This window comes from Falco punctatus (assembly GCF_963210335.1).
Source record: "Falco punctatus genome assembly, chromosome: 3".
NCBI lineage: Eukaryota > Metazoa > Chordata > Aves > Falconiformes > Falconidae > Falco > Falco punctatus.
This window is the reverse complement of record NC_137582.1, coordinates 105262398-105287177: the sequence shown is the minus strand read 5'-3', so window position 1 is coordinate 105287177 and position 24780 is coordinate 105262398. Positions and strand designations below refer to the sequence as shown.

Below are 24780 nucleotides of genomic sequence, written 5' to 3'. Positions count from 1 at the left end.
ATCTACCTTTGGTGTCTGTTCTGTTATCCTTTGTTAGACATCCGCCTATCTGCTGACCTTCTGTGTTAAAACTTTAGCGGAACACTTCAGCAGGAGAGGACAGATAAGAGTAAAAGAAATAATTAAGCAAGAAAAGCAGATGGCCAGCAAAAGCATAAATTACCTCAGACTGATAAGAACACTGCAAATGTGCAAGACCATCACATAATGAGCAAAAGGCGAAAAGTACACCATGAGGAAGACCTACGGCCTTCCTCCCATAGACCACTGCCCACATTCAAAAGACCCCGGCCCACAATTTTTGGAAGAATCTGCACAAGCGTAAAAGACTGATGAGCTAATTAGCATACGAAGCGAGGGTAGGCGGGTTCAAGTAATGAATATGTATAGGCATTAATGGAATATTCATTGTTTCATTATATAAATATAAGATAATCTGCCCCTCTGGGTGTGTACGATTGGTGGAAGGATCCCCCGTACGCCCGGCGCCGACAATAAAGAATACTTAATCACTAAGAAATTCTGAAGACGTTCTTTGAAACAGTTCCCTTCGGGAAGGAAGGATGCAGCTGGGTGTGCGGCAGCGTCTCACTTGTCTGTTGGAGAGCCACCACTCATGCCCAGATGTGGTCTGAACTCCTTTCGACCAGAGGTGGGGACTGTGAATGGCTGGAGGTTTCGTGCTCTGCTGAAATTGCACTAATTAGAATTACCTGGATTCCCCGCAGCCCCTGCCGCGGTGCCCTGGCCTAGCCTGGACACCCTGAGTTGTGCGAGTGTCACCGCTTTAAATGCCCTAACTGCTAGCAAGTATTTTTACAGTATTGACAGCTGAAATGTTTGAAAGTTTGTAGCTCGATCACCTTGTCTTGACTCCATCCCCACCACCTGATAGCTCTCTTCATTCCTTCACTCTCCTACATAGATGACTAGTGAACTTCTCAATACTTGTAATATTTTTTTTAATTACTATTCACTGTGGTTTTACTTATTTTGCTTTATGTTTGCAATTTTTGAATTGGGATTGAACAGATTACCTGCCGCCACCCTAGTCTTTGTAGGCTCTACACCTTTCCCTCTCTGTGCAATACATCTGTCTTAGATGGTTATTCATTTAACTAAATTTGCAATCTTTTCTTACAAGTTTTTATTGACTGAGGTGGCAGGAAAGGACTAATTTCCAGACAGGCACGGATTTGCTCCATTGTTTAAGAGAAGGATGAATATTTAGAAGATTTCAAGTAGCTGCACAGTGCATCCAGCTGCTCTGCATTTGTAAGGACATTTTTCTTTGTTATAGCTGGCTTCATCTGTCTTACAGTTTGTTCACTTCACGTAAATTGTATCGAGCCTGTAGGCCTTGTTTAAACAGCAGTCAGAGATTTATGATGTATATTATTGAGACCAACGTAGCATGTGTATTGCTGTTAGGTGAAATTTACTTCAAGCTTTCTGTGAGCCGTGATTAGTGCAAGATTTATGTGAAGCGTGTGTTGAACAAGGCAGGGCTTCACATCTCGGGGCATTTGTGCGTGTTACCAGGATTGCATCCCCCAGAGACAATTCCTGACTCTTCAGCTCTATTCGTTGCAGATACTATCAGGAACTACTTGGGACTGAGAAAGGTGCTGGTTATACTCCACATACAAAAGTGTCAAACAAACCCTTTTGCCAGCTGCTCTTTTGTCTTCTCCCTCCTTTGCTTTAGGTGCCAAGACGCAACAAGAGTGCAAAAGCCCCGTGGTGGCTCAGGGGAACAAATCTCACTGTCCTGGAGCACCCGAGCGAGTGGCTTGCCCTAGTAACACTGGTGGTCTGTGTCCCTGGGTCACCGCCTGTGCGCGGAGCCACGTGAGTGCAGGTCACAGTCATAGCATCTTCCAAGTCCTGCCCTCCCCGTCTGCCTCCACTGAGCATCTGCAGTCTGGGTGCGAAACCTTGCACGGACAGCTGTAACGTTTGCCTGCCACGCTGCACCTGCGATAATAGGGCACGATTCTGAAGGCCTGTGCCATGCACAGATAACCCTGGTGTCCCGGGCAGCTGGGGACCTGGCGCGGTGCTGCAAGGAAATAGGTTTGTGGGTCTGTCTTTGAAGTGACCAAGAGAACCAGTTCTCCCCCCAGGGGCAGTGGGAGCAGCTGTGCGAACTCGATAGGGGCTTACTGGTTTTGTGGTGCCTTGGGGATGGCAGCAGCGGGGACTGGGCACTGTTGAGCTGCCATCCCTCACCGGCTCAGCACCATCAGGGGGTGCAGCAATGACCCTTTCTTCCTGGCATCTTGATCTGCCTGGCACAGGAGGAAGACCTCTTGCCTCTGGGCTTAGACGCAGCTGAGGCATCGCTCTTCTGGGAGGTTTTACAGCACCCCGTGGGAATCCTGCTTCCCTGGCCTGCGTTCTCTTCGCGTTGCATATTTATCCCTTTGTCCCATTACTTTCGTCCCATAGTGGTGAACTCTGAGAAAATACCACACTGCTCACAGCATAATTGCAAAACATCAAGAATTTATTAATTTCCAAGTAGCATAGAGTCTAAAGTTAGGAGCTGTCTTAATTTTAAATCAAGCAAATCTATATACATGTTTTCAGACATCTGTATAAATTATGCAACCAAAGTCAGGGAGATTTTCTCCTCCTGTTTACACACAATATTTCCAGAAGCACTCGGAAAGATTCCCACGTTTCTTGTACTGCTTCCTGTCCTTGGTCAAGAAGCGTCCCAGCAAAGCAATTCGAGGATGATTTTCATAGGAAGTCTGAAGTCAAACAGATCAGAGAGGTTACTGGTGTATGGGGAACGTTCCCAGTAGGAAAGCGCATGCTTTGCTGCCCCAACCCAGCACCCAGCCTGACTGGGGGAAGGAGAGGTGGCTGCCAGGTGTGCCCTCTGGTTTAGGTGATGCACTAAAACCAGTCCCTGTCTTCTGCCTTTGTATTTAATTCAGCAGACATGAACAGGAATGATGCTCTCCATTTATCTAATCATTCATAACAAATCTGGTAATAACTCTGTAGCCCGTGGGGAGGGGTGGGGGGGAATGGCACGCAGCTCATACTGGTTAATGTACTGGCGTGGCCTGGGGAAGCTGGAAATTGGCCTTTATTTAGAAAGCTGCTTTTCTGGGCTAAAAAGCAGGGGGTCTATAGTGAAATGCTCTGGATTACTTGCTCTCTTTTTATTTTCTTCTTTCTGTATTTTTTTTTCTTTTCCCTTCCCTGCTTATCTAACTGCTAAGTGATTCCAGCCTCTAGAACACTGCAGCATACTCGAGTCTATACTGCTTATGAAATCTGTGAATCTTAAGTGATGTCTTGGTAACAATTGCATGTATTTTAAAATGGGGAAGTCTTATTTTTCTTGTTTCAGTGACAGATGATCATTCACTTACCTCTTTAATGTTTTGCCTTGGGTTGTAGCTGCTGGGGCTAAGACCTGGTAGAGGGGAGACAGGATGAAATGTTTTACCGTTTAGAAATTGTGAACCTACACAAGCTGTTCTTGTGTGCCATGGTGCTAGAGTGGGCAGAAGCCTTGGACTGGAATGTTCAGAGGACCAGACAGAAAACGCTTTTGCTACAGTGCTGCGGTTCTTGCAGCACGCAGTTCCAGCAGGACATGGGGCTGCAGACGCAAGGTGTGCTGTCCTCTTCAGCAGGCATCTGTCATGTAGCCCCCCAAACCATATATTGCTATTGATTCTGTACTTTCTGCAAGTCCTGATGTTTTTTAAGAGACTGTGCTATTCTGTTTTGCCTGCTAGCTCCTTCTAGGCCAGTCTTTGCCTTGCCCCCGTTTTGCTAAACTAATTTGGAGACTTCTCCAGCGAGTACTGAGCTGCAGGCTTGGCTGCTCAGCGGGTTCCCCCAAGGTCCCAGGTGACAAAATGACAGCTGTCTGTTGCCTACACATCATGCTGCTGCGTTTCAGTAAATGCCCAGGAGCTGGGGCATGGCACCTGTGGAAGCTGGACATACAAACCATGGGCACCCTCCCGTAAACTGCTGTGACAAATCCTCACCTGCCTTGCTGTCTTCAGGCAGCGCACCCAGGAGCTCTGGCAGAAACTGCAGCAGGGAAGGGCTCCCTAGGCTGCCTGACCGCTCCAGATTTAATCTCGAATCTTCATCGGCTGCAAATGGAAGATGACAAGAGACAGGCACACGGTAAGACTCTTTTGCTTTGTATCCTGGTTTCAATCCATCTCAGAGGATTTCTGATCAGGTCTTTTGGCCCCACCTGTTGAAGATTATCATGACATCACTGGTCATCCCTCCTCATTTAACGAATATAGTAGGGGATGGCTGGTTGGTTGGTGGTTGGGTTTTTTTCCTCCCAAAGCTTTGGGGAGAGATACCTTCCTGATGTTAATCTCTGACTCGTTTCTCTGGCAGATCCATCTTTAAGAAATTTTTTTGACGAACAGCAGCCCCTCCCATTGCTTGGGAAACTCACAACCTAATCCTTCTGGTACCCAGCTGTAGGCAACCCAGACTTGCGTGCAGGTTTTTCTTTTTTTTTTAGTCCATTTCTTTATCAACTACTTCCTATGCTGGAGCTTTTCTATGAATAAAGACAGAACTTCTTGCTCAAGGCCTATTAACCTGCTCATTTTCCCAAGTATTAAATGCAATAAAATGGGGTGAAGGGCAGGAATAAGTGTAGGAAATCTTAACCCACGTTTTGGCAGCTAGGCTTCTCAGTGCATTTCAATCATCTCTCTCATTTACTGTGCATACCAGTACAGATGATATTACTTTTTCTGAAACAACAGACTACTGATACCTGATGGAATGAATTTGTATGTACATAGAGAATTTAGAATTCTGTAATTAGCCTGTGCCCCAAGGCAGATTACCAACAGGAGCCCTTAGCGATGTTATACTTGAGGTAAATAAGGCTTTTGTAATCTGAGCAGTAAATTTCTTCCTTGTTAATATATAGCAGACATTCAAAATTGTGGGCAACAAGAGGGTGGTGCTATTATCAAACTCCAGCTATGTAGATGAATATCACTTTGTAGTTGCACTTTTAGATGATACTGTGGAGTTGTAGTTGTTCTTACCTGCAGGGATGGGTGAAACTGTATAGTGCCTCAATAGGGAATAGATAAGAAAACATAAATGGCTGAAAATAATCCCCCAACGTTTCAAAAACTTGGACCACGTTCAAGAACTTGAAGACCTTGGACATCCATGTTGTTAGCTTGTTCACTGTACCAAAGGACAGTTGGGATTTTGGTGTGAGACTCTGAATAACAGCACTATAACTTCCCTATGCTTTGTGGAGATGGTTTGTACCTCTAGCCTTGTATTATTTTTTGATTCAAAGCATCGTTAACAGGTAAATTTGCTTTAAGGTTTTAAAAAAACAACTTTAAAAAAAAAAAAAACAAACAAAAAACAAACCCCAAAGAAAACCCTCTTTAATACAGAGTTCTATCTTACCCAGCCTCAAGATTCTTTATATTAGCAAGGAAGATTTAATAAGCTTAATGGATGTCTTCAAACAAATGCAGTAATTGTTAGAGCCAGCTTGTTCAACCTGTGCTGTGATAGATGTTATCCGTACTGAGTCATGGTTGCCTGTAAATGCGAGTTACACGGTGGAAGGCTTGAGAAGATGCTGCTGGCTGAGTCCAAGATTTTCAAAGCAAACGAGGGACTACCGATACCTATGAGCCAGAGCAACAGCCGTTGCACCTGCAAAGCATGTAAGAACAGCCCCTTTTTAATAGCCTGATGCAATAACTTTGGGTTTGATTTGCCTGTTCTTTCAGAGCTCATTTCAGAAACTCTTCCAGCACAGGTCAGGTCTGATGACGGTAACCTTCCAGGCTCTGCCGTGCGTTGTTACTGAGCCGTTTCAGTCTTGACTGACAGTATAATTTCAAACTTTAAGGACAGCTTTCTCAAGCAAAGATTTATTCTCTCACTGGACTGGATGGAATCTGCATTAGTACAAACAAACAGTACGCTCAGTACGGTGCTATTTTTGTAGTGGGAGACAGACGCGCCTGTTCTTGATCTAAGCAGGACTGTGTGCATCTTTGCAGTAGGTTTCCCCCTTCACTTGAACTTCAGTTAAAAGTAGCTCATTTTAAAGTGTAGCAAGACAAGGGACCGTATAGCCAAGTTTCTCTAAATTACCCAGTGCCTGCTAATGCTGCTTCAAAGCCAGACGCTGTACATGCCAGCTCGCTTGCAGTGCTAGAAGGCACAGATACCTTTGTCTCCTGCATCTCCAAGCGGCAGGAAGAACTGTTTAGGGCACCCAACCTCCCCATTTTACAAGGCTAGCACCCACTGATGATGTCACTGGTGCTGCCGGTATCCTGAAGACATTCCTGCTTTTTCTACAGCTGCTCAGCACAGATAAAGGCCCTTCAGAAAGCATACCTGCTGCTCTTCTGGTTTGTCTGCTCCAGCCCCTGCTATGACCATTAAAATCAAAGGACTCTTACCTGAGAGCTGATAAGACATCTCACTGGCGTCGATGACGGGGAGAGACGAGAGAGGCCAGGAGAAGCTGATAATAATGAGACAGCAGAATACCAGCTTATGCATCGTTGCTGTGTTGGATATATTTCGTCTTTGTCTACCCCTGTAACTCAGAACCCCTGTCTGTTGCCTCTGCTTCCAGTTTCACCCGTTATATAGCCGCTCATGACCTCATAAATATCATCATGTTCTCTACCCCCTTCAAAAAAAAAAAAAAACCAATGAATTTATTGCCCATTGATTCTAAATGGAAACCACTTTGCATTGATGTAATTTTTCAAGGTAACAGTTCATAGACAATAAATTTACTGTCTTATAGCTTGGTGTACAAAATGGGTATTATATCAAACCAAGCACAGTAAAGTTTATAAATCTGGCATTAAAAAAAAAAGTAACTTCCAGTTATAAATCATGAGTTAACAAAAGGGTCAGACATTGGTTGAAATGACCAGGGCAATAAGACAGCTGATTTATGAGCCTTAGCAGGCTTGACGCAAAGCATCTGATATGAAATGCACTTTTTTTTTTTCCCCTTTTCTGAGATGGATGGATGTGTTGTCTTGTATTTGGGGTTCTTGTGCCAGAAAAAGTAAAAGAGAAGGGGAGTTAAAACATCTAGTTAATTTACAAAGAGAATGTAAGGGGAGTATTTAAATTATTTTTAATTTTTTTTTCTCCCCCTGTAGCATTTCACATCTATTTATTTGAGAAGACTTCATCCAATGTTGCCCTAGAGAATTGTCTTGGCAGAGAAAGTTCAGCTTCCATCTGGAGACTTGCTTGGTACATATAAACTACTTTGGCTGATACTAAACACAGGTCCCGCGCTAGACTGGGAGACCCTTTTCCATTTCACTTATCTTCTCTTTCCATCAGTTGGAACTAACTACTTAATTCCGTGTGTGCTAGCTAAGTTTTTTCCCTGTTTGCCTTTTGCTTTTATTTAATGCTAACGCCGTAGTTGCCATACGTAATCTCTTAACTGTAGTCTTTATTTCCCTCCATCTAGTGTATTTTGCCTTTTCTATTCACAATTTCATTTTTAGTGTCAAAGAGCAAGGACTGGCTGCCCTGGTCCCTCAGCTGATGTTACTGAAGCTCTTTCCCTGTGCTGAATTGCATGATAATTGTCAGTTGCAAAAGGATTGAACTTACCTGCTTCCTTTTTCCTTTATTAATATGTCCTGTTGAAGATTAATTTTTCTATTACAAATTCTGTGGCTCCTAGACATTTCAAATTAGCTACATCGATCATATAGTAAGAGCTGTATTTCTGCTCCAGGTCTGATTCGGAGAACGTGCCCCACATGTGCATGGTTAACAGGTTGTCCAGAAAAGCTGTGGACTCGGTGAATCGGGAAATGGCTGAGGTCGGAAGGCACCTCTGGAAATCATGCTCTAACCCCCACTGCTCAGAGCAGGGTCTGCCGGAGCAGTTTGTCCAGGAGTGTGTCCAGTCAGGTTTGAACAGCTTCAAGGAAAGAATGGGGCAGAATTGCAAAGCAAAGCTTGACAAGGCCCTGAGCATCCCCGTGTGGGTTCTAATGCTTTGAGTGCGGGGGTGGGGAGCGGGAGAGGCGACCTTCAAAGGCCGGCCAGCCTAAGCTTTTCCATCGTCCTGCGTGCACAGAGAGGTCTGGTATTGACTTATAGAAGACGTGCTGCAGGTATCAAAAACTGGACTTCTCTTTGCTGAAGTGAGTGGATATGACAAAAGAATTTCTCTACAGAATTAGCCTAATACATTTTGGACACCCCTTTCCCTGTGCTTCCCTACGAAAGCAGTAAGAAACAAGAGAGGAATTCTCTCTCCTCATCTGAGTCATGCAACTCTCCGTTCCAAAACTGCAGACAGTAATTAGGTCTGATTTGATGCATGATCTCACTGTTGGTGCTGGATGCTCTGTACAAATGCTTCTCCTTCAGTGAGCTATCAATGACAATGGCATTAGCAATATTCACTCTGAGCATCCTCCAAGGAAAGCTAATGAAGCACTCTTCACAAGCAGCTTATGTCCTTTGTCTTCTCTCAAGGAAGACTCAGCCTCTTAGAGCCATCGTGAAGTGCGTCATGTGGAGGTTGGGCAGCGTGCCCGCAGCTTATTGCCCTTACTCAGATTTGCAGTTGTCACTTTAGACACTCTTCCCTCTACCAAAATGTCAAAGGCATTTTCCTCAGGGGACAGTGCGCACGTCATCGTGCAAAGCAAAGCAACAGCTCATCCTAAACAAAGGTACACAACCCTGAATGCATGGGTGAGGGAGGTAAAAGGGAATTGCACTTTGAAAACTTGGAAATCGATTTGCAAGAAACTTATTTTTTGGCAAAACTACTGTTTTGTGGGGAAACTTTTTAAAGTTGTTATTTATGCTAATAGACTTTCTTTCAAGTGCTTCAGTTTAAAATAACAGGGCAGCAGTAGTTCAGATAAATTACTGAGCAAACTCTAAATAATAAGTATACGTTACCCTATCATAAAAGATTATCCTTCATTATCAGAAGAAACAGCTATTCTTGGTTTAAAGTGATGGCTTATGAAGAATAAGTTGTTAATGAAGTCAAGAAAACTTAAAAAAAAAAAAAACAAACAAAAAAAGCAACACAATAAACCCAACCAAATCCACCCCCAAAATTATCCCCCATCTAAGTAAAATAATGGGGATGAAATCTAATGTCATGCAACACTTCTTTCCCCTGATTTGAAGTGCTTTGTGATAAGTAAGCATGAGTTGTTATTTTAGTCAAGTATTGTGACAGTTGGCAAAAGCAGGAATTTCAGAGAAGACGTGTTTTAGCAGTGGTATTTGTATAAGGGACTTATTTCTTCCTAGGACATGACTTTTGGTGTAACTTTTTGGCTTGAATTTTGTTTGCCTGATGAGAGGCATGTGGTGGAGCATTTTTGTATTTATCCTGTAATTGCAGATGAGCTGCTTCTCACACACATGTCCAGCTCTTCCTTGAATTTTACTAGACTTTTTGACTGAACGTCTTGTTTCAATGAGTTATACATGTTGGCTGGTGTGAGAGAAAGAATATTTGTGTGTTATTTACTACTCTGCTAGGCTCTAGCATATAGTTTAGGGGTTTGGCGGTTTTTGCTTTGCTGTCTCTGCTGGTTTAGCAGGTATCTGTCCTCATTAACACCTAAGAAGTTAACATAAAATTTCTCATTTTAGCTAATTATTCAGCTCCATAACGTGTTTATTACATCTATTTTGCATACTGAATTAGCTGCCTTGTGAGGTCATACGTGCATTTCCCTGCCGCGAGCTTGCATTGCCTTGTGCATACTCTGCATTTCAGAGCATACTGAAAACAGCCTGTTTGAACACTTGGTGAATCAAAGGGAAAAAAAACAACTGGAGCCGGGCACCTGCTGTAAACCTCCATACTCTCTGCCCACTGTGTGCGAGCTGTAACGGAGCACGAGTGGCGTGCGTTCTGCCTAGCGAAGCTGCACTCTGTGACATCTTTGGGTACGCACGGTAATACTTCGATCTTCTGAATTGATCGCACAGTTTTGTAAGATCTCCAAGAGGTTCTGACCTAGGTTTTCTCATTCTGTGGTGGGCTGAAGGTGCATAGGGAGTGCCTGTGCTGAACTGAACAAACGAGGGTGGTGGGTCCATAGGCCTTTCTGAAGATATTTTAATTTGCTACAGAATTGGCAAGTGGTCTTAAAAAGTCTCTAGTACAGGATCACAGCTGCCAAAACATTTCTCTTCTGTAGCATAGTTTCCACCCGTTTTGGGGAAAAAATCGTCTTGATTTTTGGCCCTGCTGGGCTGGCACACTGTAGTCTGGGTATATTCTCCAAGTGAAGCTTGACAAACTGGTCCTTAACTCCCCTGTCCTCTCTGTGCTGGTGTGACTTCACACTGTTTGACATGAAGGAAAGTTAAGTCTGGCATGACTGGAGCTTGGAAATACAGCGCCGATATCTTATGGGAGTCGGATTCTGGATAATGGAGGCACAAACAGAGGAGTAGAAACCAGATCTTGAAATAAGAGTTCTTCCACCAAAAGTGTAATGGAACTAACTATGCAATTACAGTTTATTTTTAAAACTGAAAATAGGAGAGCAGACAGTGTAGGGAAAGAGAGGACTGCTTCTGCAGCAAGAATGGAACTTTCTTTTTACCTTTCTCCTGCTCTCTGAAGGTATATCCAAATAATCTGTTCAGCCCTAATAAGAAATTATGGTTTGGACAAAAGCAGAATAAAAACTTCTTTATCTCATTTGCCTGGGCAGCGCACTGCACAGAAGGCAGCCACAGGCTGCGGGCCGGTGGCTGTCCGTACCTGCACCCTCGCCTACCCAGTCCCAGCCACAGGGCAACCTGGAGCCTTGGGCTCATTTCCTTCGGAGGTGAGTGTCTGCCTCTTGGAAACAATAACAAGAGTTTCCAATCCAGGCTTCTTTCTTGCAGTGCAGTCTGCTGTGGGGCATTTTCAAGGCAAAGTGCTGGGTTTGGAGAGACCTTCCAATAATCCAAAGCAGTCCAAATCAGCTCTGATCCTAGAGACAGCACAGGCATCCTTTCCTTCCTGTGGTGGGGGTGTGAAGGGAGAAAAACGGTTGAGGAAGAACTGGGGCAGGTGAATGCATTGTCCTATTTGGCTTTCTGATTTGGGTTAGGGTAACTTTTGGGTGGCTGTACTATTTCATTGCTCTCCAGTGTGCTTCGGCCAGTAACGGGTCCCTCCTTTTCCAGACTTGGTTACAAAGGAGGGACCTGTCTCTGCACTGGCTGGCTGTGTTCCCAGGGGGCCAGGGAGCCGCCTGGGGGCTCCTGCCCCGGAGGTGGCATTGAGAACCCTCCTGCAAGGGGCTGGGGTGCCCATGGGCCAGTGCATCCCCTCCAGTGGGCAGCAGGCGTGGGCTGGCACCCTGCAAAAGGTAACTGCACCAGGGGAAAGCGACCCTGTGCTGTTGGGTTTGGGTTGGGTTGGGGTTTTTTTCCATTTTTCTCTTCTGAAAGAGATTTTATTTCTCTTCCCTTCTTGCATAGATGCACACTCCTCAGCTAAAGAACTCTTACCTTTTCTTTGATGAATGATTAAATAAGGTCAAGTGTCTGTCACTTGGGAGGAAGGATCCATACAATGTATTCCCGAGACATTAGTTTTTCTTGAGTGACTTCACTGATAGGAGTCGGCATCGCTGCTGGTATTGGAACTGCATGGGAAGCCGGTCTACTGAAGAGCACCACATCAGTTGTGTAGAACAAAGCAGAGCAGGCAGTCAGGTCAGCACAGAGTCTTCACTCTTGAATGGCTCTTGCATGAAGAGTAGCATGATCTGCTCTGCTTTGTCATTTACTATGACCATTTTTTTCCTTCTCCTAATGCCTTTACTGTCTTGGCATTTCTAGAAGCTGTCAAGGCTTGTTCTCACGTTAAGAAGCCTGGAAGACCTGCCTTCGCTATACCACAACTAAAGCATTCTGTGCAGAATCTTGACCTTCACGGGGCTCCTACGTAGCAGCCCCTTTGACAGCCCTTTCTCACCCCCTGTTCCGTTCGGGCACTCGCTGACCTCTCGCCTCCCCGCCGGGGCACGGCTGCGCTGCCTGCGGTGCTCCGCCTGCCCCGGCTGCTGCGGGGAGCGGGGCGGGGGGCGCGGGGAGGTGCCGCCGGGGTCGGTCCGTGCCTCGGGCCAGGACCATGGACAGGGACCGCACGGTGGCACTGGGGCGCGGCGTGGCTGCCGGTTGTATTTGTTAACGGAACACATCCAATAAAGCGGGGTTTTTGGTGTTAAAAAAAAAAAACAAAAACAAAAACAAACAAACAAACAAACAAAAAAAAACCCCAAACAAACCCACAAAACTAATTGTCTTCTAGTTTGGTGAGAAAACGGACGTCCTCTGCAGACAGAGCTGCTGCGTTTGGCACTGCTCTCTGTTCGCCTCCATCCCTGAGCACCCAGCTTGTTCACATCGCTGCCTCCCTGCAGCTCCCCGTCAGCCCTGGTCCCTACTGGTCCATCTTCCCAGGGTGTCCGACAGCATCTCTAGGGACGAGCTTAGCAGTGGGATGTAGTTCCTCTGTTGGTTCTCAGGATGCTCAGCTTGGATGATTCCCATCAGCTACAGTCCTTTGTAACTGAAAACATCATGTAGCATGTCAATAGCTTTTTTCTGAACATGTTTAAACAACCTGTAATAAAACAAATAGTACTTTTCATATATTTTGTAGTAACATTATTTGGAAACTGGTTTTAATTTGTATAGGCGTTGAAACAGAATCCTTGTGCATTGTAGAGCTAAAAAGCATGAAGGAATAGCCCTGTGCCCTGAGGACAAAAAAAAAAAACAAAACACTATAGGTTGATGTATATCATGACATTGCGAGGGCCATATGAAACTGCCGGATCATTTTTTCTACTACTGTCCATCACCATACTATCTCAGCACAGATCATATAATTTTTCTTTTAGTATGGTTTAATTAAATCAATTTCTGTCTGTCTGCCACAGCAAAAGCACAGGCTGGAGGCTTTGAGCAGGGCATGATGATGCCTACATAGTCTAGGGAATCTATTAGGGAGCAACACTTGCTGGGATAGTTTGGGGCATTGTTTTGGAGAAAAGGAATCAAATTTTGTGCCTGCTACGCGTCTATAGCAGTTTTAGCCGCAAATGATGGGAATGGCCGTTGTGCTTGAATCTTCTGTCAGAGGCAACGGATTTGCTCGAAAACAAAGCTCACAAATGCACAAGTTCATGTTCACTGTGGATGGCCAAGCACAGTGCAGTGCCCTTCTATCTGTATATATTATAGGACGTTTCCACTCTTGTTCTGTTCTTAAACTTAGACCATTTGTTACTTTTTAAATAGACTATTGAGGGGTTTTCCATACAAACTATGTCTCTGGAGCCTGCCCATGCAGACCTCTATACAGCTGAGGATTTAAAGGAATGAATTTCAGCTTTAATATTTCTGTCTCCGAAGGCTTCAAATGCAACTTTTAAAAAGATGGTACTACTAATGTCAAAAAGGGACGCAGCAATACCCTGCTGGTTCTTTTCTTAGTTGTTTGGATGATGGGGTGAGCAGGCCAGGCTGTTGTCTTGCACTTTTTCTGGCTCAAAATGAAGAAGTGCAGAAATACTAAAGCAGCAAATTGCAAAAGCGAGATGAGGCATAAGAGTTGTCTTCTGGATTCCCCTGCTTGAAATTACCTCATACTCTGTTAATTGCACGGTGCTCTGCCTCATTAGTTTCTCATTACAAACCATTTTATTGGTAATCTATAAAGATTTTGCTCTCTTCAAAGACGGTGCCCTGTCTCGTTGACTATAAGAGCAAGAGGCCAAGATCTTGCACCTACAGTGGGGATGGACCAAAGGCAGCTTTGTCAGAGGTGTCCTTGTGCTTGTCTTCATTCTTCTGTCCAGATCTTCACATTTGATGTACACGTGTTCTTCCCATTTGTACCACAGAGGTATAGGAACACTTATCGCTCCAATATCCATAACTGATGTTAGAGGACAAATTTCAGGTAGTTCTGTAGAAGTTTGGTGCGTGGGCTGGAGCTACTGACTAATTAAAGAGGTATTCTACTAATCATTGGTATTTAACTGTCCTGCTTAGCGTAGGCAGTAAATGAATGGCTCACAAAAGCAGACTTTAATTTTTTACTTTGCTTTCCAAATGCATAATCCCTTTAATCCTTCACTACTTGGAGGTTTTTGTTAATTAAATGGAATCTCTGCAGACTCAGTGATTCACATTTCAGGACAAATACGTGTACTTAACGGGGGAAAGTTGGCATAGGTCTCACTGGGCAACCTGAGGTTTAAAGTGGTTCTTTCAAGGTTATTTTGTAAATGAATGCGTGTTTCTTGGCAGTCAGCCACGTAGAATCTTCCCTTCACTCTTTAAGAGACAGATTCCAGTTTATCAAATAATTCCTGCTACAAGCATTAATTGATTTTCTCTGTGATGACTGACTGATTTTCTGACTGAACTTGACTGGACTGAAAAGCTGTCCCTGGGGATGGGAGTGATCAACAGGAGTAGGAATTAACAAAGGTGAAGGAAGCAGATGTCAGATCTTTGTCTTCTGATTTGGAAGTTTACTGTTTCTAGCTATACTGGGACCAAGTAACGAGAGCAAAATCCTCTTTCCTGCGAGAATTGCAAGGGCAGATTTACGATATAAGAGTTCTGAACAGTCACTAACTAGCCTGTTACTCCCACTCCTTTGCTACGTATGCATTTCTTATGAGTAAGGCTTGTAACAGACAGGACCAATTGGTTACTTCTGAGCAAATTCTGCAGCAGAGAGATGGAAACAAAACAAATCCACCTGTGCTTGGACATGTATAGTTTCTATGCTTGGAAGAGTGGGATTAGGACCTGTATCACAAGGAGGGATCTATATTCGATGTGCTTGTTCCAGCACAGTCCTGTCTTTTCTCTTTATGGTCTTGCTGCCACCTGTGTAGTTCCTTTCTTCTAAGGTGCAGAGGAACCACCTGGTTAAGAAGAACCCTCATATAGCAGGAGGTGAAGGACACACAGGACCAGGAGAGGAAATGCTGCAGATCTTTACAAAGAACAACCCTCAAACTAGCTTTTAGGTGCCATTTGTGACAGTTCTTCTCCAATTGAAATGATTCTGTGATTCCTGCTCTCATTTCATCCATTTCTCCACTAGTCCTCATGACAATCCTCCTTTCTTTAAGCTGGAGAGTGTGTGTGTGGGGGAGGCTGTTTCTGGCTTTGTAACTGCTCAGCTGTATTCTTGGCCTTTTCAGCTGAGGAAGTGGATTGCTTTACAAAGTCTTGAGCATGCATATAGTATCCCAGCCCAGGACCCATGTAGCTTTTCTAAAAATCCTCGACAAGACAAGCAGGATTTATTCTTAGAAGGAAATAATCCATTGCCAGCCACCATCTGTGGAAACAGGACAGTGCAAGAAGCCTCCAAAGCCACCCTAATTTACTACTCGTTCTTGCCACCTTACAATGTTATTTGCATGATGATCTCTTGCTGTGTCATTAGGAATGACTGGAAAAAGTTGCAGAAACAGTTATGCAAGGTAGGATAATTAGTACTGCTACAGCACAGTAAATCCTTTTCCGTTTCTGTTATTCCCTGAGGCTTATTTAATCCCTCTTGAAAAGCACGTAAAGGTTATGTGTTACAGCCTCGCTGTTTCACATGAGAAGTGTTCTGATCACAGCCTACCCTATCAGTAAGTGCAGACAGAGTGAGAAGCAGTGACAAGAAAATATGTTACTGTCGTATCTGCTGGCTTCCTAAGAGTGCCTGTTCAGTTTTCCAAACCCTTTAACTCTCAAGTTAAAGAGCAGCAGCCTCCTTTTCTCTAATGAGAAGTCTTAAGTTTGAGAGCACCATCAACCATCTTCTGTTGTTACACCTCTACAAGGTAATACACTTCCTGAGGAGTACCACAGCAAGTCAAAGAGATGCATTATTAAGGGTGGCTGTAACACCTGTAAAGGGGGGGGGGAGGGGGGGGGGCGCGGAATCTCTTTGGCTTTCTGATGGGACTGTAGCTTGGTAAGGCACCTGTGGTGCTGCACTGCAATGGCGCAGCTCCTCTGGGGTCAGTAATGTTTCTGTCCACTGCTCCTTTCACATACCTGTGCAGTGTATTTTTCTGTTCTAGTTTAAGAAAAATATGCTTTACTTCAGAAAATGTTGGTTTAGGCATATATGTACTTCTTTAGAATTGTGTTCTGCTCTTTCAAAGTTGCTCTAAAATGTGTATAAAGGTGCACCGAGTAAAATCTGGGGGTTTATTTCTTTTGCTTTTTTTGCCTACTTACAGGCCTGTATAGTGTTCTTTTCCGGTTAAATGGTTTATACTTTTTCTAAATTTAAAGTATCAAAATAGAAATACTGCGAATATTAGAAAGATTTTTTTTCCCTAATGTAAACATTTCTCAAGTCTATAGTGTTGTAGCTAAAGGTAAATTGTCTCTTTCATCTCTCCATCCACCTTCCTCTTTTTTTCCAGGATTGTGTCTAAACCTGCCGAAATGCTTGTGTACAGGAGAAAAGTGAGCTAATGTAAACTGAGAGTTGCTTTAAAACTGACTTAAATGGGGGAGTTGGACATTTTATTTCAGTTTTGAAATGCCTTGTTTAAGTTGGGATTATGTAAACTGAGAGCAGATTTAACAGGTTTAAGGTACGCTATAAGTCATCCTTCAATTGAAGTAGGTGTCTTTGTATGGGGTTTTACACTTGGTAAATGAAAGAAAACCTGATTTATTTTCTTAATGCAAATGGGTTACACAAACAGGAGAGATTTTTCCCTGATTTCAGTGGGTGTTCAGCTGGCAAGGGTTGGGGGTTTTTTCATTAAAATACAATTCAGTTTGCTTCAGGGTATCGCAGGAGTAGCCTGCTGCTTTAACTGGCAGGTGCCCAGGATCTGGAAGGTGAAAGGAAACATAGTAGGTGATATCATAACAAGCTGTTGCCAAATTGAGGTTAGAGGGAATTTCCATTTTCTTTGTAGATGGTATTAAAAGTTCTTATTTACAGTGAGGGCAATGACAGTATCCAGCAGCATTTTTCATGCCAGTTGCAGGGACAGAAGGATGCTCAGCCCTCTATTCCTGATGCAGGGCTAACACAAAACCTGAGGGATGGAGAACCTCCTTGGAGAGACTCTGGAGAAAGCACCGTATTGGGGAAGGTTTGCTCATAGCTGAGAGGAACCAAGGTAATACTCGGTGACAGAATACAACTTTGTGTAATTTTAATAGTGAAACTTACCTTGACTTTTGATCACCTGTTTAAAATGCAAGCAGAGTGGTACAAGCTGCCTGTTCAATACTCTTTCCTATGTGTTAAGTCCGTTCCAAGCAGACCATGTCCTGTGAAGGTTTTTGCATCATCAGTGTTAGTAACAGAACGACTGTTGGAGAAGGCTATGAAGGATCTGATAGAAAGACTGAAAATAAGAAATTGTATTCTGCTTTTAAAAAATCATAGGGTGTTTAGGTGTTTGCGAGGAGCTGTTACAGTTTCAGAGTCTCTGTCATCCAAAAGTATCGGGCACCGAAACACAAAGCATGTCTGCGGAGGAGAGGGAGAGCAGAACAGGAAAACAGAAAGCCTTTTGCTGTGAACCTTTTGCTTTCCTTAGTACACAACCCTTGCAAGAAATGATGAAGCCAAGACATGTGACAAACACAGTTTTAATTAGCAATGACAATAACTGTGCCAGGAAATGGTGCTGGTTCTGGAAGCAATAAGAAAGCAGTGGGTTCCCCTCCTTAAACTTATCTTTAAGAAGGATTTGTCTCCTTTTTCCATGCCTTCAGAACTCTGCCTGACATCATCCGGGCCTCTGCACACAGTCTGGCTAAGAGGATGCTTTCTGACTTCCAAGAAAAACAAATGGAAATGCAAAAAGCTTGCATCTGGCCTGTTACCTCATCCTCAGCCACCTGGGCTGCCCGAGAGTCGTCATGGCATTCCCAGGTTCTTTTTGCTTGCTACATAATAAATTAAAAAGACTGTTGAGAAAAAGAGACGTTCACAGAAAGCAGACAAGACCTAGAACTCAGAGAGTTAGAAGGATGGATCTGCATTATTTCGACATGAACTGGTAAGTTTATCCAGGTATTCAAGAATCTGTATGTTCAATAAAAGCTCCCCGTGCAGCCGAGATGCATGTGATCTGTGGAGGCTTTGTCATCACCGAAACGCACTGCTCCTCCCCAGCCTGGTTCTGTTATGGGCACCAGGCTTTGCTCCCCACCCCCCGCCCGGTCACCAGCAACCAAAGACAAGGGGCGCAGTTTCTTCCCCTTCGCCCTCGCTGGATGAAGGATTTGCAGCGCTCGGTGTGCCCGCAGGTAGGCTGTTGTCCTCTGTGTGAAGAAAGAGGTGAGTTCAGGTACAAATCCTGCTCAGAAAAGGTAGAAGATGCTTAATTCTGATGACAGTGCTTCTTTTAATCTTTAATCACAGTAAGGTCACACATTTAATCACATTTTTTACAAAAACTTGAGAGAACAAAACATCCAAAAAACCTGCCTGTGGCACCCGGGATGACCGAGGTCAGATGCCAGCGCTATTCCTGCTGCTGTGCCTTGGATAGTAGCTGCTCATCAAGTACCGAGCTGCACGTTATCTAGCTTTGACTGCAGTTTTATTAGCTGATGTGGATTTTTTTAAGAAGACAAAAGAATAATTTTAAAAGGAATAAAGGAAGTTACAAATGGGTGGCTTTTTTTTGCAGATGCAAGCATCCACATGCAATTAATCGATGAGTCTGCCCATTGTATTTCCATAGCATACTGCCAGAAGCGGTTTTACAGCTGTCTGCTACGTGCATAATGAAAAGGAGGATGTAAACAAGTTCTTCAGTATTAAAAAAAAAAAAACCAAACAAAATAACAAACCTCTCTATGTGGGGTCTAGAATGGGAACAAGCTTCTAATACATCTGTTCTATGTGATCACAGTGAAGGTAAATTACACAACAGACAACACTGAATTATGTGTAAGGAAGTGCGCGATTCTATGGCTGTAATTTGAGTTCTTCATAGAAAGCCACAATTTGCAGAACTTGAATCTGGTATAAATCTGAAAACTGCAAAGCACTCTAACTATCTGAGTATTTACAATGGTGCTGCTATGAACTGTAACCTCTTGTTCTGGTGCTCGGCAGCAAACCAGATTAATTCACTGGTATCTCTCTTCAGTTCGGTGATGGTCACAGATGCCAAGGCAGGCGGGAGCAAGCCCGCGCTGCCGCCTGTAAAGCGCCCTGGTCTTCCCTTTGCATTGGTGCTGTGATTTATTTCACTTTTGAAAGTAACATGTCTTTTGGTCTTTGCTTTCGGAGCTTCTCGTTGCTTATTTATAAACACATCTGCTTTGTAGATGTAACTGCCGTATTTCACAGAAGTGTTTCCCTTTCCCTGTGTCTGAGGCCAGGCGATGTGCGTTGGGGTGAGATGCAGGCATATCTGCATTTGTTTGACAACAGATTCTTGTGCCAACAAAATCTGTTTTGTCACTAATTGAGGTTTCTGCGCTCTCAAATGACAGAAGTCACAAGTAGAATTACCCACATAGTCCTTTGATTGAAAGGAAGATTGCTCCTGACATTTTATTCAGGTGTATTTTCTGTCTGTGAATGACTCCTTGAAACAGACCAGAAAGCCAGTTTTGGTCTATGTGTGCCCCTTATTCTCACAAACCAATTTGCACTTATTTAGGATTTTCAGATGTTTCCCCCCCTCCACAGGCTTTGTTTTGATCCATGGGAATGTTATGCTGCTCCTGAAGCTTCAGCATAAACCAGCAAAATCAAACTGGGACAAGCACTGTAATGAGCACCTCACTGTTCAGTAAATAGATTTACTTCTGCTTCAGGTGCAGAAAAGGAAAATAAGGGGTTTGCACTGTCTTCAGAGCATTTCCAAATACACGCAGAATGCACTAAGAAAATATAAAATTCCAACTGCTCCCTCTTTGTTTCAAGGAGAAAATTCCAGATGTTGTCAGTTTTTACAGGATGTGTACAGTAATTCTCACCCTTTACATGTGGATTAGAAACTAATCGCAAGCAAGACTGTTTTATCCTGTCTAAGACATCGCCCACTGGTGCAAAGGTTGCTCTCTGATTTATAAATAGATTGGTGGCTTTTCATGTGTCCCGTTCATGTCTCTAAGTCTGTGAACTTTCGCTTAATTCTCACAGTTGGAAGTACCAACAGAGAGGAGAGGAGACTTAGGCTAGGGGTAAAAAGAGATTTATTTATACATAACTTCACAGTTCAGGCTTCAGTATTACATTTATTTTCTCACATGCTGTTTTACATTTACTTGTATACAAGTTTATCAACATGTGTAAGTGTGGTTTGGTGAAAATAATCTGTTAACCGTCATCTCTTGCTGGATGGAGAGAGGGGATGTCATTCTCCAAATACGAGAATAGCATTCTCTAAGTTGAAATCACAGAGGGGAACATGACGCTTTACGTGACATATGGGTGGGTTTTCATTCTATTTTTTTAATAATATTTACCAAAGCAATAAAATATAATACTTGCTTTTGTAAAAGGTTAAAAATGGTGTTGTGCATGCCATGACTCAAACATGTATCTTTAAGACCAAAGGTGCATTAATTGATCAAAGAGACAGATACAGTGTCTGATGTTAAAATCTTTCCAACCTCAGTTACAAAAATAGCACCAGAAATGTATCACATCTTCGTATACCACATCTGCAACGTGCATAGTATGTTTACAGCACCTAAAAGATCAAAGTGGAATGATGCAGGACTGAAGGTGGTGCGGTCCAGCTGCACAGTAACCTGTTTCTGAGATCAAGTCAACCACAGCTGCTCTCAGTGTTTCCACTGCCTCTTACGCCAGTCAGTGTAATACAACAGCAGATGCAAGCTGTTACGGAACACTTTGCAGCTCTAGATTTTTATGCCTTCCCCTCTCCCACGTGCAAGGAGGCGTGCAGCGGCCAGGCCAGGTACCTGCTTCTAGGGCTGATGGGACCTGAAATCAGGTCTGGCTGTATTTGCACCAGAAACCCAAGGCTGTTGGGTTTGAGCCAAACTTCAGAAGCCACAGCTCTAGACGTAAGAGGATGGCAGGTAGCAGCAGTAGCGACTGTGAGCGTCACACGCGGCTCTACTATGCACTACAGATCTCCTTTCTAGCATTAAATGCTTTCAGACCGCATGTAATTGTGACTCAGACACCATTTGTAAGAGGGACCAGAAAGCCCTTCCATTACTGCTTTCAAGTGCAGTACTACTTTCTATATGTAGTATCAAACACCGCTTCTTAGAAATATGGTTCCTAATCCTAGAGGAAGTCAGCAAACTAGATCTTTGTATTTATTTCTTTTTATTTTTTTTTAAGAGATGGAAAAGTGGCTGAGCTATTTAGTGCTCCAAAATTCATAGATTCTGATACCTTCTCTATTTCTGTAAAGACGTTCTTGTTCTGTACTCCAGAAGGAAATTCATACATGGTTGACCTGGACAGTCCAATTCCTAGTTCACCAAAAGATCTCTGCATTCTGTGGATTTGCCATGGTCCTGATATTCACCTTGTTCTTCCTCAGGAAAGCGGCAGCTGCAGGCATCATCTTCCTGCATTGACTGTTCAGGTGTGGTATGCACTAAAGAAAAAGATCAAACGCTCACTATCTGTTGTACGTATTTAGCCATCTTATTTCATCCTCCCTCAGCCACAAGCGCAGAAGTCAGAGAGAAAAATCCTTCCAAATGATTCAATAATCTGAAACTATTCCTCTACAGCATGTATATCTGATAAAACTAACTTGTCATACTTTACTTTCCCTAATGCAACAGGGGCAGCTAGTGCTGTTTGCCATAGGGATGAAAGGAAGAGCAACATGGAATCGTTAGATTTTTGCAGTAATGCTGTTGTCTCCTGTATTCAGAATTTTGTGAGAAGATGAAGCCCTTATCTCTAGGAAAGGGCAGAGCAAGAGAGAGAGAGAAACCCAAACAAACAAAAATCCCAACTATAAACAATGTTGGATGTAATTCCACCTCATCTTTGTGCTGAACTCTTGAGCCTCCCCAGGGCTTATTGGCTGCCACTGCGGCCGAAGCCCACAGGCGCGCACCGCAGGCCACGCACACTGCTGCTGAGCAGACAGAACGGCACAGTGCTATTGCCACCTGTGCCAAGGATGGTACTTGGACATAATAAACTGAACTGACCCTTAACCAGTTCAGCCAGGCTCAGCTGAGTTTTTTCACCTCCCATGCATACTTCACTTCTATGGATATGCATGCAGTTAACCTCCAATGCTGGCAGAACGCCCACAGGTAATTAAGTGCTTTCTGCAATAAAAATTCCAAAACTGTTTTCCTTTCAGTTGCTGTTTCCAATTTACAAGGCCAAAACGTGAAGCTATCTGCAACTATCTATCTTTGACAGACACTTAAAAACCTGGTTTCAGGATTTCTGTCTAGTTTCAAAAAGAAAAATTGAAGAGTGTATCTATCTTACTTTTCTTGAAGATGGCGTGTAGTTTCTTTTTCTGCCAGATACTGAAGCATACACACAACGGTAGCAGGAACACTACACACAGCAGCCCAGCTACAGCAAGAGAAATTCTGAGCATGTCCATCTGGATGTCCTTCCCTAGGAAGCAAACAACATTCTCTAAGAAGTGTTACAGAGCAAAATCCTACTGCCCTTGGATTAGCTGACAGCTTTGCCTCCAACTCTGCTTCTGGGGAAGTCTGCGACACCAGAGAGGGACAGAAGAAAGGACCTTGCTTTAGCTGGTAACTGAATGAGCTACAGTATGTTCCACAGTAGGTCGTCAATTCTTTTGCCCTGTAAACAACGTTATGCAATGACTCACCTGGCACAGGGATAGAAAATGGAATTGCAGGAGGTGTGGTAGGCAGGGTAGTGACTGAAGTGGGATTATCTGAAGAGTGTTTGCAAATGACATCTTTTTCTGCAGTTCCAGGCACCAGGACCTCATTTGCAGAGCACCTGAAAGACATTTTTAAAGCAAAACAAGGAGCAAGGAGGGGGAAATCCAGAAAAAAAAAAACAAAAACACTGAGGAAAAAAATCCAGTTAAGTGCAATACCTATAGCATTTATTTTGAGATTACTTACTTTGTCCAGTTTTTACAGGAGCCACTGGGCTGATCGTTAAAAGTTCCGTAGGGGCAAGCCTGGCAACCTTCGATAGACAAGGATGGGTAAACGTGTAGGAGATGAGCGTTTAAAACAGCGCGTGAAACATAATTTTTGCCTGCTTGTACAAGGCCTGTGCCCCCCGCTCACAGAACTGCTGTTCCTTAAGCGGCTCTGAGCGGGCAAGGCCAGTGTCCCCCCGTCACCCGCGCAGTGCTGGGGTACAGCTCCGCGGGCTTTGGCACAGGCGCCACCAACCCCGGTTAACGTTAGTTCCCGGCTCGGTTCTGTGCACGCTGGCGGCAAACGAGCCGTCGAGCAAAGCGCGGCGGGGCTGGGGACGGGGGCCGGCGGGGCTGCCCCCGGGTCCGCTCCCGGCCCGCACACGCCGCTCAGCACCAGCCTCTCCCCCGCCAGGCCCGGAGCCCGGTCGCTTGCGCGGCGCCGGCGGGGGGGCCGCCCTTACCGCTCCCGCCGCTCTCCCTGCCCGCGCCGCAGCCCGGGTCGCAGCGGGCGCAGCCGGCGCCGCCGCAGCGGTAGCCCTCCTGGCAGGTGCACTCCGCGTCGCTGGTGGAGGAACATTCCTTTAAATACTGGAACCGTCCTGGAGGGTGGGAACGAGCCGCAGGTCACCGGGGCGCGCCCCGGGGCTCCCGCACCGGCCCCGCCGCGGCCACAACCCCGCAGGCGCGACGGCGGCTCCGCACCCGCCCCGTCCCGTCCCGCCACAGCGGCGCACGCCCCGCCACCGCCGGGAGGCAGCCGGGGGGCCGCGCACCGGCCCCGCCGCCGCCGCCGCCCGGTACCTTCGCACTTCCGACAGAGCGTGCAGCCGCGCTGTCCCGCCACGCTGGAGAAGGTGCCGGCCGGGCACTGCCGGCAGCCCGCGGCCCGCCCGCAGCCCGCCGCGCCCACCGCGTAGGTACCTGCGGGCCGAGACACGGGGTGGCTGCGACGGGGCCGCTACCGGCACCACCCCCCCCGGGCCCGGCCCGGCCAGGCCCTCACCCGCGGGGCAGGCGGCGGCGCAGGGCAGCGCGGCGGCGGTCCCCGGGCTCAGCGCCAGCGCCAGCAGCGCGGCGGGCAGCAGCGCCGGGCCCATGGGTCGGTGCGTGGCGGCGCGGCCCGGCCGAGTGCGCGTGGGGCTGCGGGCACCGGCCCTTAGGGGCCGCCCCCGGGGCCCCGCTGCGTCAGCCCGGGGGCGGCGGGGAAACCCCGCGGCCCGGCGGGGCTTTCCGGTCCTTTGCACCGCCCCGCCGCGACCCCCGGCGCTGCCGGGCAGCGCCCGCCGCCCGCTCATCGCTGCCGGGCAGCGCCCGCCGCTCCCCACCGGGGCTGCCCGGTGAGTCCCGCGCGGAATCCCCGCGGAGGGGCGGGGGGGGCGGGGGGCACCGGCTGGAGCCGGGGGGGCAGCCCGTACCGGCTTGCCTGCAAACGGCCCGACCCCGGGGCCGCCTCGCAGACCGACGGGGGCTCCCGCCACCCGGCCCCTGCGGCTCCCGCACCGCCGGGATAACAGGAGCACGGGAGGCGCATCCCGAATGCGTGGCAGTTGGGGACGCGGGGGCAGCCTTGGCAGGGCAGTGCCTGGACCAGCCCGGGAAAGCTCCCGCGCTC

At 45.7% G+C, this 24780-nt stretch overlaps 2 protein-coding genes across 2 annotated transcripts; both read right to left on the bottom strand.

Moving 5' to 3' along the window:
* Window positions 1–549: 549 nt before the first annotated feature.
* UTS2 (urotensin 2) lies at window positions 550–15219 on the bottom strand. The gene is made up of 4 exons (XM_080380794.1): window positions 6465–15219; window positions 4023–4133; window positions 3393–3436; window positions 550–2759 (listed from the first exon to the last, which is right to left on the bottom strand). Exons 1-4 carry the CDS (start codon window positions 6565–6567, stop codon window positions 2643–2645), a joined length of 375 nt encoding a protein of 124 aa, XP_080236920.1. The 5' UTR covers window positions 6568–15219; the 3' UTR covers window positions 550–2642.
* A 5028-nt stretch (window positions 15220–20247) lies between these two features.
* On the bottom strand, window positions 20248–24478 carry TNFRSF9 (TNF receptor superfamily member 9). The gene is made up of 7 exons (XM_080380792.1): window positions 24172–24478; window positions 23970–24089; window positions 23630–23767; window positions 23143–23209; window positions 22878–23014; window positions 22517–22651; window positions 20248–21653 (listed from the first exon to the last, which is right to left on the bottom strand). The coding sequence occupies exons 1-7, from the start codon at window positions 24461–24463 to the stop codon at window positions 21526–21528; spliced, it is 1017 nt and encodes a 338-aa protein (XP_080236918.1). The 5' UTR covers window positions 24464–24478; the 3' UTR covers window positions 20248–21525.
* Between the last annotated feature and the right edge of the window lie 302 nt (window positions 24479–24780).